Source organism: Drosophila pseudoobscura, chromosome 4 (assembly GCF_009870125.1).
Source record: "Drosophila pseudoobscura strain MV-25-SWS-2005 chromosome 4, UCI_Dpse_MV25, whole genome shotgun sequence".
Classification (NCBI taxonomy): Eukaryota; Metazoa; Arthropoda; class Insecta; order Diptera; family Drosophilidae; genus Drosophila; species Drosophila pseudoobscura.
In genome coordinates this window covers 9,285,402-9,299,387 of record NC_046681.1, presented here as the reverse complement: position 1 = coordinate 9,299,387, position 13,986 = coordinate 9,285,402, and the positions used below count along the sequence as shown (strand labels likewise).

The following is a 13,986-nucleotide window of genomic DNA, read 5'->3' as shown; positions in this document are numbered from 1 at the left end:
CGGGGGAAATGTCGGGGCTCAAAAGCATGTGCGAAGCCAACAAATCAATAGGACACACATAAAACCAATAAAAAAGGAAAACCTTAAAGACCGAAAAATGTCAAATGCATTTGCTTTTTCACATTTGAAATATGAAATTGTTTTCACTGGCAACAAAAAGAGCAAAACAAGGAAATCGTAAACTCGAAAAAAAAGGGACAGGAAAAAGTTTTCCATCTCCCATTGATACTGGTCAAGGACTCATTTTGAACTTTCAAAGATACTCCAAATAAATATGAAATATTTGTAAGGTTAATATTGACCCTGAGATCCGTACAGTGCCCGCCAGCAGCGTTTTCCAACATCGTTTTCGCTGAAGTGCCCTACAAATTGAACAAGGACTTGAGTGGAGTGGAAAACTTTTGTGCTCCTATTTTTGCTTTTGCTGTAGCGAAAACTGTCAAATCTGTATTTCAATACTTCAATTCATTATTTGAAAAGTTCGAATCGAAGCAATCGAAGGTGCATCTATCAAAATCTAACAAGCATTCGAAAGGGTAAGAATATTTGTAGCCCAACAAAAAAAAACCAACTTAAATTGTGCTATTTTCGGTGCGGTACAGACCTGAACCATGGACGAAGAATCTAGTTTCGAGGAGTCGCAGCAGGACGACCCCCCTTTGCAGGTGGCTAACGAGTGCGGGATGTGCAAGCATCCGATGAAGGATCCGGTGAGCACCAACTGCGGCCACGGCTTCTGCTGGCAGTGCATCAACGACTACGTACAGTCCATTCCTGGAGAGGCCATGATGTGCTGTCCCGTGTGCTTCCTAGACATTGAAGCGTACACTCTGATTCTAGAGTAAACCCAAGAACGAAACCCCATGGCTACTGATATGACTAAAAACTGTTATCCTGGGATAAACCCAAAGCCTTGGCGTATTTATTTATTCCCCAATAAATTCTTTGGAAATCGGAAATACCCAGGTACCCAAGAGCCCCTTTGGTTGAGCGCTCAATCTCATTTCTCTGCCCTCTTTGTGTCAATATTGATGCTGATGCATTGCCAAATTCCTCTCAAGATGCCGCTAAACTGTTGCCCCAACGGAGAGGGGGGAATCGAGTGGAATGCGACACAAGCGGAAATGACAAACAGGGCAGCACAACTGTACCGATGTCATCAAAGTAAACGTCACACACATGCATACAAGTGCCTGTAAGGATTTATCTTACATTTTCTCTAGGGTAGGGAAATACCTACGAATTTAAAGCACTCTCTCTCTGCCTTTTGACCGGCAAATCTGAAAACATATCAGGAATACCTTCAACGTTATTTTGTTTGACCCCCAGAGCACCTCGCCGCTATGCCAGAACCGCAGAGACTGCTCTACTTTGGCTAACCCGATACGGGCACACCCACACACAGAGAGAGAGAGAGAGAGGGGGCTCAAGAGTTTCAGGTAAATTTACTTTAATCACTGTTAAGTGCAGAGAGCGAGAGAGGCAGTAAGCGCTCTCGCTGGTGGGTGGTCGCCGGCAAAGCGAGCAAGACACTTCAAAGAGCGGAACACTTCTGACTTCTGCCTTCTGCCTCGTGCCTTTTGTGTTATGTTAATTACTGGTGTCACAGCAACAGCAGCTGCAAGTATGGGCTAAAAAACAAAAAAAAAATGTAACAACTTTGAGTGCGCACTCATATATCCTTTGAGCAGCGGCTCTGCTGCCACCACCCGGTCCAGAACGGAGCACCCCCCGCCACCCTCCTGTGGCCACCACGGAACCACTTTAAGTTGAAATTAAAAACCAACAGTGGCCAAGGCCCAGCAGTCTCAGTGCCTGCTTAACCTACAATAACAAGCAAAGTCCTGTTGACATTTTCCCCATAATTACCCCGTGCCCAAAAGTGAAGCAAAATTGTTGATTTTATTTTGCATTATGCGAGACTTATTTCCACTCTCTCCTTTCTCCCTCTTTTAAATTATGAGCAACGCGAAGAAAACGAGCGAAAAAAAAACCTCCGGCTTACTGCACTTCTTTGATAGCAAAAGCTGTTAAGATCTCATTTATTCTCTTTTCAGTGCACTGCCACTTAACAGTTCGCTGTCCAGGCTAACAGAGACTGGAAGCTTGCCCCTGAAAAGCGTTCATTCTGTGGGAAGGCATGTCCCATAACAGACGATGTTAACTTCTGGCTGTAAGCTCTTTGTGGCTGGGTTTCAGCTGTGGTGTTAACAGCCGACTGTTAAAGCGGTCTGCTGCCCTTGACATTTAACGCGCACTGTAAACGCTGCGTTTTAAATGTCAAATGCTGCTGGCTCTGTTAATGTTAAGGGGAACTGTTACCCTATAGCGGCTTCTGTTAGGCTTCTCTAAAATATGTTTCCGGAATTTTGACTTCTTTTAGAAGCTTGGGGTCTTTCTAATGTTTCGGTAGAAATAAACAGACTCTTCTTTATTCATTCTACATAGATATATGTAAGCTTCGTCTCCATTCCTGTGTTGTTTTCTTGAGGAATTTAATTAAAATTAAATAATGCTTTCTCGTCATGCTGTTGTTGTTCCTACTACCCCTTTCCAGCTGTTGCATGATCAAACATGTTAGCTGTTTGTTGTATATTTCCTTTAAAGGACCCCCTGTTAACCTCCTGCCTGGCATCATATCCCCTGTTAAGCCTTCCACATTGCTTATCTTTTTTTAAGCTAGAACTAAACTCCACACAGCGCCCCACTCGGTGTCCCCCCCACCATGCAGTGGCAACACTGATATAAGTTTATAAGCCAATTTCAGTTGCGGCCGACGACTCTTGACGCTTGCGGAAATGCATTTAAAAATTATGCGAAAACTCGGCAACAAATGAAAGTATGTGTAGCCCTCCCACACGCCACACTCCACCCCCCTTGGGGTTGGGTTCGAGCAGGAGGCGGAAGGCAGGAGGTAGACCAACTGCTGCCGTATGCATATTTGCATAATGGCTCCACTGTTTCAAAAACTTGCTAAACACTCTTGATAGACAAGATAAAACACTGTGCTCGGTATTTTTGCGCATAATTTATGTTTGAGACCCCCCCCCCACCCCCGCTAGGCAGGACACGGAGGGACCCCCAACCGGAACCAGAGCCAGAGCCAGAGCCAAGCGCCAAGGCAGAGGAAACGCACCGCATTCATGGTGCGCATATTTTCACCTGCTCTGTGGTGGTATTTTTCCTTTGTGTGTGCTTTATTCTTCCAACGGGCTGACACCTTCTAAATGATTTTAATTATTTTAATTAGTCATGCATTTTTCACGGTGAGATTTTAGCGGTTTACACTAAGAACCTGCTCTACTTGATGGAATGTTTAGTAATTTTGTAAAAGAGTTACGAGATAATTAAAATTCAGGGCATGCGAAACGAGGATTCCACTGGGGACTGAATTTTGGACGGGGATCTAGGCAAATTTATTTAATTTAATATCTTTCAAAGGCTTTGAGATGCATTCAACTTTCTTTTTATTAGTTTTTATTGCCCGAAATATTCGGTTTTTCATTGCCTTCAAGTTTATCTTGATTTTTCCTGCTTTTCCTATTTCTATTTCATTCGTTTTCCTGCTTTTGTCAAGTTCACAGTCAAGTTTTTCCATTCGGCTGAAATGGGCGGGAAAAACCGGTGAACAAAAGGCGAGAAAATATTTATTTTGATTGAAAAATAAATTGAATTGATGAATTTATTATGAAAACATAAACGGGAGGGCGACACAATGGCCCGCCCCCACTGGCAGTACTCCTCCCCGCCCCCAATTTTTGTGCACTGAAAATGTACCATCCCCATTTTTGACACTTGCCCCAAAAGCAAACTTGAAATTTGATGATTTCTCTCCATTGTTGGTCCTTTGCTCTTTGCTATTCAGGCTTAAGCACTCGTAAGGCCAATGAATATTTACTTTAAGCCTCATGTAGGATCCTTTTTATATGCAGATTTGTGTTTACTCCCCTCCCTGCCCCGCCCCGCCCCCCATAAACTTCCAACTTGTACAACACGTGTAATGCCATCGAGTTTATTTGCCTAATCACAAATTCAATATGGCAAAGTGTATTGGAACAAATGTCAAGTACTAAACGTATTTTTTCAGCAACAATTTCTTCTTCTTAGCGGTTGAAATTTTGTGATTATTATAGCCTTGTTTTTCCTTTGTATTTTGGGCCAAGCAATTTTAGAATTTTAGAACAGAAAATGTCATGGAAAATATTTTCCTTGGGCAGAGGTAGAAGTGCATACTTATTTCAAAATTAAATTCAATAAAGTAGAAGTATAATGAAGATGGGATTTTGGTATTTGGGATACATTTTTAATTTTGGTTATTTTCCAACAAATATTCTGGGCATCGCCCTCTACTAAAATCTTGAATCAAATTCATTCTCACCCCAAATAAATTTTATAAATTAGCTTCATTGTCTCTGGCAACAATAAACTTGCTTTGTTTTGATTTTACAGAATTTTCAACCTGATATTCTGCATTCCTGAACTCGTTAAGTGGCCCTTCCATTGACCAGCAGCAATTGTAAATTGTTGCAACTCAAAGAGAACAACAACAACTGTATCAAGTGCTGGACCAGAGCCAGTGCCAGTGCCAGAGCCATGCTGTTGACATTCTATATGGAAAATATATAATAAACACACACACACACAGAGTACAGAAGAATAGATGAAATTGCATTGTAATTGTGGACCAAAAACTTAAATGAAAGGCCAAAAAATTTACCCAAGGGCACACAAAAGGCATAAATGCATTGTGCTTGTACTTTTCATTTATTAGAGGAGCCTGAAAATATTTTGCAGCATCTAAAAAGGGCAATACAAGAGGAAGTTTCTAGCAATTTTTGGTGTTTTCTTTTTTATTTGCACTGCAGATGGTTTATTGCTTTTCTCAGTACTTGCCTTATTGAGAAATTTAATGATTTAGAAGGCACATTTGTGGCTTTAATTTCAGGTTAAAACATGGATATTTTGTTTAGTAGGCATATAATTTTGTTTCAATTTCGAAACACGAAAAATATAGTTAGTTTATGTCTAGAATTTATAAAGGGTAAGCATATTTGTGCACAAACATCAAAAGGAATGCAAAAGCCTGTCTTTTTCGTAGTGGTTTAAAGAGGTTTTCAGCATTAATCTATGGACGATCGAAAGGATCCAAAATCCGAGCCAAAGAAGCGCCGAGAGAAACGCTATGGCCCAGGCGATGATTGCACTATTTGCATGCGCCCCAAGCAGGAGGCAGTGGCCACCAAGTGCGGTCACTCGTTCTGCAAACAGTGCATCTCCCTGCACTTGTACTACATTAGCGACAAGGATGTGCTCTTCTGTCCAGTCTGCCGCACTGACGTTGAATCGTACAGCGATGAGGAGTAGAGGACACCACATATCGGAGAGTTTCCTCTAAGCTTTCACATCACATCGAAGAATTTCCCCTGAGCTTTGACCAAAGATTTGTGTTTTTTGTGTCATTTCAATAGACACCATAATGTAATGTATGTATGTATCATTTCCAGCACTTTTTTGAAACGATTGGTTCTCTGGTTGCAACTCGTTCTTTTCCCTCGAATTCTTAGAGTCAAACGGGTCATGGCTGTCCGAGGAATCTAGGATTGATTGATAGTATAAAAAAATATGTAAAATGGGTTACAAACTCTAAAAGTTTTGGAGGTTTTTGATGAATACTTCGCTATCTAGCGGTATCTCCACAGCGACATCCTTTGTAATGCCTCAGCTCTCTTCTTTCACCCATTGGCCTCTGTTTCATCTCTCCTGATGCGATCAGCCTCTGCCTCCTATCTGTCTTCCCTTCAGCCCCTTGGACCTTCCCTCGATCTGCTGCAGCACAAAACCCTTCGGAGTCACTGTCAATCCCTCGATTTTCCTCTAAGAATCGATGTAGCTCCCCCACTTTCTCGTCTGCCTTTTGCAAAGCAAATAATTTGTTGAGGTTGAGTGAAATCCAAATGGCCAAGGCATTTATCCTGTTTACAGTTGCATCGAAATATTTGAAAAAGGTTTTTGTACTGGCTATGGCAAATGGTTGGTTAACTTTCAGCCTTGAACTATGTGGAGTTACAATCAAGGAAAAACCTTTTTTGTTGTATTAACATTTGTGCTTCCTCTTGCGCTTCGTGGACAAAGCTGTGGCGACAGACAGACCAACAGACCAACAGACAGGCGGACAGGCAGACAGAGAGACAGCTTTTCTTGTGGATTTTCTTGTTCCTTTTGTTGTTGTAGACTTTTCTTGTTGCTGTTGAATTTTGCAAGCAAAATGCGCTTAAAATCTTTACTTATGGTTTCCCAACGCAAACACAGAGTCGGGGAGGGGGATGGGCGTGGGCGAGGGAGTGAAAATCTCTGCCGGAACACAGACTAGAAGGAAGAGGAGTAGGGGGTGTGGGGGGGTGGCTGTGGGTGGGTGGTAAGCAAACATATTGCGCATATGCCATGTTAACCAAAAGCTTGGCTCCTCCATTGTCAACAGCTGTTTGCTGTCTTAGTCCTGGTCATGGCTGGCCCCCTGATCCTCCTCTGGCTGTCTCTTTCTGTCCAAGTTTTTAATGACAAATGACATGGGCTGCTGTCCTCCAGTCATCCTTCTCTTGCTAGTTTCTATGTTTCTATTCCACTGCCTCCTGGCTTTGCTCTTTTCCTGGTTTCGTATGCATAGATGAATAACCCAAGTCCCCCCCCCCCTTCCTCAAAAAAAGCGTAATGAAACATAAGAGACTGCAGCAACAAAAGTTTTGAAGATGCCTTGTCCTGCAGCCCGCATCCTGCATCCTGCGTTCTGCGTCTTGCATGTGTAATGCGTGTCTGTGTGTGTGTGTGTCCTGCGTATGTCTGTGTGTGTCCTGTGGCCGTATGCATAAATTGTCTAGGGGCAGACAGATGAGATTGATTTGCAGGCGACAGTTGCTGTTTGTTGTTGCTGTTGCTAATGTTGATGTTGTCCTAAATGTTGCTGCTGTTACCGCAGTTGTTGCTGTGGATATACCCTGTAATTGTAATGGGTAGAATGGGAGTAAAGGAATTTCCTTCACCCGAAGAAACTCGAAGAAAGTCCTGTAGTGACTTCTCTCTGGCTTTCCTGGAATCCTTCGTATCTTGTAGGGTATCCTGTAGTCGTAAGCCCCCCTTCTGCTGTTGTTTCCATCTCTCTTTTTCAAGTCCTTTACTGATGCTGTTGTTCTTGACCAACAGAAATTAGAAAATTCAAATTCAAATATTTTTTGTGGCCCCCGTAAATGTTTTCATTTCATTTTATTCATTTTCCTCACAAGTTATTTTAAACAGCATGCAGCACAAAAATCCACAAAAAAAAGAAACGAAAATTTGCATTTGCCGAACAATTTGAATGGAATTTTACTCAGACAAGACACAGCACAAAAAAAAATAGGGAATAAAATTGATTAAATTGTTTGCAGTTTTTCCAGTAAATTCAATAGACGCCTCCTCAGACCCGGCCCCGGCCCTCACCGAGCCCCTTTAACTGCCGGGGAAATTATTAAAAAACGATTTTGCGGCAAGAACAGCGTAACAGAGACGGTGGGGGAGGGAGGGGAGGGGATGGGATGGGGGGAAATAGGGCTTTTGCCACATCGTTGGTTTTTATGGTTTCGCGCACGCACAAAACTTTGCCCAACAGCAGCCCAAACAACAACAAGGGGCAACATCAGCAAAAGAGCTCCATCCGAAAATGTTCATTCTCATTTGGTTTTAGCCCCCCCGACTTGGGCTTGGTGTTCTTGCTGCACCTGCAACAGCAGCAACATTGGAACAACAACAGCCTCTGAAGCAACAGCAACATCATTAGAAGAAGCAGAAACATTGGCAGCAAAGGATAGCTTCGAACGAAGCCTGACAAACCTTTGGATGCCCTTGCAAATACTGAAAGAAGAAACCGCTGGAACTGATATTCAGATCTCTTCTTAGTCAAAAAAGTATAGTCTGTGGCCCTAAAACTCCCTCGAAATGTTCAAACGAAACCTCACCATCTTTGTGTGGCACCCAACACCCCTGATTAGACCCATAAATCCTTTTTTTGCAAGAGTATCAAAACCGTTGCGGCAACAGTACACCGAAATGCCTTTTTGTGGCTGCCCCAGTGTTTGAAACAGAAACCGAAAACTTTGGTACCAGCTCAAAAAGTGAGGTTTCCCCAATCAAATTGGTGGTTAAAGCTTGCATAACCAAAAACCAAAAGCCAAAATTTATGCAAGCCAAATCAGAAAATGAGAATGACTTCAATTACCAGAAAGAGGCAGAAACTGGGCAGAGACCCAGGGCCGGCCAGGGCGAGTGCAACATTAAGTGGCACATAATTGCTTAATCTCTGCGGCTCTTACACGACATTGTAATAATTTATTTGACAGCCCCCCCGGAACCAGCCCCCCACTCAAATCGGGTCCGGCCCTTTCCAGAGACATGAAAATTAAAACAAAAATTTTTCAGACAAGAGTCGGGAGACAAGAGACAACGACGACAACGTCAAGGCAAATTATGCAGTCAGCATGTCGCTGGGACACGACAGGACAGTCCAGGCCAGGCCAGAAGGGGGTTAACAATACAGCCCCGTTTTCTGTTTTTGTGGGTCACTAAAGGATTTATGGTTAGGTCAGGAGCCAGGACCCAGGACCCAGGAGCCGCTGCTAGTCCGAATGAATCAAAATGGCCCTGTGGGGCAGGTCTCCCGGCCGCCAACAAGGAAACGTAGCTGTTTATTCACTTGGAGTAAAACTTTAACCGAAATAATAGGTTGCGAATAACGTTGAATAATTAAAATTATGGATAAGATAGATAAATGAATCAATGGCTCTGGTGGTGTCTCAATTTCAGGTAGTAGAACTTGTACCAGTGGGCAACGCATACCATCTGCTTAATGTTTGAATTTGAGACCATAAAAATGTACACATTCTTTGTCCATAGCACCAATCAGCACTTTCCAATGAGCGGGATATACATTTTCTGGCTCCTACTCGAATGCGAGGCGGAGGAACGAATCGCCAGGGGCTGCCTTTCCTACAATCCATATTGGTATTAATAGTAAACCATCCACAAATATTCCCAAAACGCTGTCTCTGCCCAAATACTACATCCTTTTCAGCAAGACATCCAAATTGATAATTCATTTTCTGTATGAATTTCACATTTTCAGACAAATCAAGTTCTCAACCTCAAGTTGGGTGTCAATTCTCGTCACTTGCACTAATTATGCACAAGGGTACACCCTTGAAACACCTATCCATATACACATCGCGATGCAACGGAGTGAATAAATTTACACCTAATCAATGCAATATGGAAATTAAGTTGACACACATCACGGGAAGGGAACGAAACGGAACGGAACGGAAGGGAAGGAAAGGGCCACATTCCTTCATCCGAAATATCTTCAGCCTTCAGTCCCTTGTACATACAATATATGTGTGCATGTGCATGTGCATGTGTGTGTGTGTGTGTGAGTGCCTCAAATATATATTGCCTGATTATGGGCGCATTCGTGAAGATTAATGGATTTTAATTAGAAACTGAGCAAATAGCCGAGCGGAATTTTCATTTCGGTATTTTCGTCTATAAATCCTTGGAGCTTAATGATTGATTGATATAGTAGTGCGCCCACATCATAAAGCCGAATTAATGGTATATGTGGTTTATGGTTGAAATGAGGGGAAATACTCCTAGTTTAAATTTAAGTGGGCTCGGACTGGGCTTGGACTTCGATTGGGTTTGAGTTAAAGTTGCGTTGGGCGGCTGTCCTGTTTCGCCTCGGCATGTCCATCATTCTTGCTTTTTAACGGATTTTAATTACAAAATCAAAAGCTGTCAGCACTGAAACAATACACATACCTACTAGGTACAGTTGCGCTCAGAAAAATAGTGATTCCATAAACACAAGATTCCTCAGAAAAATTAACTTTTCTAAGACTACGAAAAGACTCTAGAATGTTCCAATGAAAAGACAAAGAAATACCTATCAGAGCCTGCATACATTTTGGGAGTGCCACTATTATTTTGACCGCAACTGTATACCCACACAGTCTTCCAGGAGCCACCCCGCAATATCCTTTTAAACGCATTTTCCGGTGCTCTGCGTGTGACAGGCGACCGCCTAAGGCGTTTATCTGTGTAACATGATGATATCGCGCTTTTTTCCTCTGCCGTTTGCCTTTTATCGTGGGCGTGGCACCCACACACACGAGCACACAAGCACACAGCCACAGACACTCGCGGACAGGAGCATAAAATATGCAACCATCTCCATGGTTGCACTTTTGATATATCGGTTTACCTCCGTGTGTGTCAGAGTGTGTGTGCTGTCGTATTTATTTACCGAAACCGAACCCCCAACGGAGCCAGAGCCAGAGTCAGAGCCCCCACTCACATTCTCACACCCAGCAAAAAACACGAGCAGGGAAAATGTAAAAAAAAAGACCGAAGACTTGTGTTCATATTTTCAATATGATGTCGTGTCAATAACAGTTATATTGCCCACTCTTTACAGTTTTCTTCCGCACTCCTTCCTCCTGTGCATACCTGAGAGGTATCATCATCATCCTGTGTGGAGGCAGAGCAAGGAGCATGGAGCATGGGTTCCCAGGAGTATTACCACAGCCTGTGCCTGCTGCAATGCGCTGCCAATTGACAGATTTTCAGTTGCTAAATAGCTGGATTTATACGTATACCAGGTGGATTTTATTTTGATATATTTCATAGATTAGGTGAAGATTCCATTAGAAGAGGGAGCCCCATTGGGAGGTTCTAATCTCACACCCGAAAAGGCTAACATCTGTCTGGATAATTAGCATTCCCACACCCACGAAACCAACCATCTTTCTACAGAGTCTTTCCGCTGTCAACGAGCAACAATCGCAGATGGTTTGGTTTCCGTGAATACTTCCAGGACTATTTCCGCATTGTCAGAGATCCCACCGCCCCCACAACCAGACAGGCTCTGGTTTTCGCCAAAGGAGAAAAACGCTGCCAGCGTCAAATATTTCATGGAAAACTACAAAAAACAAACAAACACTGAGAAAGAGGTGACGAAGGAGACACTGTTCTGGGCCCGATAGTTGTATGTCTGTTTATTTGCAGCGTCTAAACAGTTTGCAGCAGGAAAAACCCAGCAAGAAGGCTTGCTTTTTTGGATACCAGCCAAAAGAAAGGCACAACACAAATACGGGGACGCATATCAAATTTCTCGCCAGCTCAAAGCAGACACAAGTGAGAGAGAAAGTGCACAAAAGCAGAGCAGAGCAACAAGCAACAAGGCAAGAAAGAAAGAATAACTCCAGTGGCCGAGGCTTTAGATACCCTTGGAGAGTGAGCGAGAAGAAAAACCGAAATTTTCGGATCTGACACACGATACCCTTACTGGATTGCAGATCCTTTAGTACTCCTTGTGGCAACCACCATCTTGGAGTAACGATATTCTCTGAGAGTGTATTCAAATATACCAACGGTATTCAAATATCTGTGTGTGAGTGCGAGTGCTAGTGTGTGTGTGTCGCACTCAAAGAGACTTTTGACTTTGCGTTCAACTGAGCATATGAGCGTGATTTCTGCATTTGAGCTTTTGCCTGGGCATAAATGGAAGTCCAGGGACGAGTGGAGTGGAGTGGTGTGGAGTGGAGGACTGGGCCCAGGGCTTGCGATTGTCCAGTTTGGATACACTTCACTCTCGCTCGCACTCACACTAGCCGTCTCCCTCTGTCGCCCTGCCAGAGACTGTACAAAAAGCCTGCTGAAATTTCAAGCACTTTTGACACTTTTACACACACACAGAGAGAGAGAAAGATATCTCGTGGGCGGCATACACCTTCCCACAGAGAATGAGAGAAGGATAGCTGGAGGGTGGGGGGCTGGTGGGCTGGTGGGCTGGTGGGACGACCTCTCTGATCCCAGGGCCAGAGCGTTTGGCATAGTCTTACACAAAGATTTACGTACAAAATGTTGACATAAAGTGCGCAAAAGTGGAATTGCATTTCGTATGTAACTTGAGTATGCTCTTTTGTTAACACGATGATGACAACGACGACTGCCACTGCGACGATGATGATGATGCTGGGCCACGCCCAGGCATTTCAACTTGTCAGAGGCTACGAACCCAAAAAAAAAAAAAAAAAAAGGAAAACAAACTCCCCCAGCCGCCCCACTCTCACACTCTTTGGGCATTTTTAACAAGGCATAACTGTGCACACTCTGCCACAGTCCACAGAAGTGGGTCGTCTGATACTCAAAATACTGTTGATTGTTGCATTGGTCCTCGTAAATATCAAAGGACATTTTTGTACACGCTTAAAGTGCAAAATAATAAAATAAAATAAAATAAAATAAAATATATGAATTCCATTTGTGGCACTGCCAGGAGCAGCATACCCTCTCCTGGGCTGTAGAAAACTATGAAAGGAATTTTTAACTTGTCCTGAGGAATGCAGAAATCTATTTTCTGGCAAATATTTTAAAAGGGTTTGTCGGGCAAAGATATATTGGAATGCGCATCAGATATTTGTGGAACTTTTGTGTCCATTTACAATCGACAATCAATCAGGAAAAACGTAGTTCCCTACATAGAGGAAATCATCATCAAAGGCAGAGCCTAAGTTTTGTAGCCTTCTTCGGCTCCTCGACTTCGTCTCTGCACGATATTAGTGAATAAATATATGTAGTCGGATAACAATTTATGCTCTGTGACTAAACTTTATTGATTCACTGTACACCGCACGTTTTGCGAACACACGAAGAAGGGATTGTTCTTTGATTTGCTTTCTTTTATTTTATTTTAACCTCTTCACCTTCAATTTACGACGAAATCCATTTGAAATGGGACGTGCGTGGCAACAAGTGGAAGGTGCTAGCAATAGCAGCCTTCAACTTGGAAGGAAGGAATTTCCATTTCCTCCGCCTGAAGCTGGTAATATTAATTAGAATGAATATTTTGTGGTTTTTTCTAATGCATTATTTGCAGGCCCTCGGATCGCAGGAGGTGTTGGGTAGCCATGCCACATTCAAACGGGCGAAGATGGTGTCGAGTGTTGGCTCGGTGGACCTAATTATAAATGTATACGGGATTTTATTGACCAAGGAGATTAAGGAGAAATGGTTTGCAGGGTTTTCTCTACAATCCGAATGCTTTCTGAATGCTGCGGTGGGAAGATGAAGAAATGCAGTTGCTGCGATGCAGAATCTTGCAAGAAATGCGGCAAATTTTGGGCCAAGTGCAACACATAAACATGCTACAAATGCACGACCCAGACACAGACATTGTCGCGGTCAAGGTCTTCGTAATGGAACAGAGCAGCTCTATCTCCATCTCTTCCATCTCTTTCTAATCGACCCAAACCAAATCTCTACCCGAAATTAGACGAAACAGAGAAGTGCTCTATCTCCGTCTCTTTCTTTCAACTCGCCATTCTTCTTCTTTCCGATATACGACATCTCTTCCTCTGCCCGAAATTGGACATTCTTCTTCTTCCCAAAATACGACATGTAAAATTCATTCTACATCTGACGTGTGCTACATGTTAACTACGTCGCGTTACCAATAAATAAATGCCCCTGGCCTGGTAACGATACGTTTAATAGCCCCTGGTCACACTTGCCAAAAAAATAATAATACAACAAGCGCCGCTGTCCTGTGTGTGCCTTTGACTTGGATCTTGATGATGCCGAATACGGAAAATCAGGGAAACTGCTGTACGATCTACCGTTCTTTTTGCCAGAATCCAAACAAGGAAGTGGCCGCCAAACACTGCGCCCAATTTTTCTGTTTCGAGGGCTTTGCAGTTCCAACATTCCACCAACGTAACGCAGGTTGAAAGACCGAGATCACTCTCATAAAAATTATATATTCTATAAGCGTGGCTATGTCTTAACAGGCACTCCAGCAATCCTGGTTTTCGGCATTAACCACTCAAACAATATGATATGTGTTTCAGCAACAATGCTCGAGGATAGTCTACAGTCTAGACTATCCTTCAAAACGTAAGCTCA

At 43.0% G+C, this 13,986-nt stretch overlaps 2 protein-coding genes across 2 annotated transcripts; both read left to right on the top strand.

Moving 5' to 3' along the window:
- Positions 1 to 428: 428 nt before the first annotated feature.
- LOC6902448 (tripartite motif-containing protein 40-like) lies at positions 429 to 910 on the top strand. Its single transcript, XM_002132957.3, has 2 exons — positions 429 to 536; positions 603 to 910. The coding sequence occupies exon 2, from the start codon at positions 612 to 614 to the stop codon at positions 843 to 845; it is 234 nt and encodes a 77-aa protein (XP_002132993.2). The 5' UTR covers positions 429 to 536; positions 603 to 611; the 3' UTR covers positions 846 to 910.
- A 4,033-nt stretch (positions 911 to 4,943) lies between these two features.
- LOC6902449 (tripartite motif-containing protein 40-like) lies at positions 4,944 to 5,520 on the top strand. Its single transcript, XM_002132958.3, has 2 exons — positions 4,944 to 5,041; positions 5,099 to 5,520. Exon 2 carries the CDS (start codon positions 5,128 to 5,130, stop codon positions 5,362 to 5,364), a length of 237 nt encoding a protein of 78 aa, XP_002132994.2. The 5' UTR covers positions 4,944 to 5,041; positions 5,099 to 5,127; the 3' UTR covers positions 5,365 to 5,520.
- The last annotated feature ends 8,466 nt before the right edge of the window (positions 5,521 to 13,986 follow it).

What these genes read in the sequence shown, in the direction of transcription:
- LOC6902448 (XM_002132957.3), top strand. Translation starts at nt 612, where the DNA reads ATGGACGAAGAATCTAGTTTCGAGGAGTCGCAGCAGGACGACCCCCCT.
- LOC6902449 (XM_002132958.3), top strand. Translation starts at nt 5,128, where the DNA reads ATGGACGATCGAAAGGATCCAAAATCCGAGCCAAAGAAGCGCCGAGAG.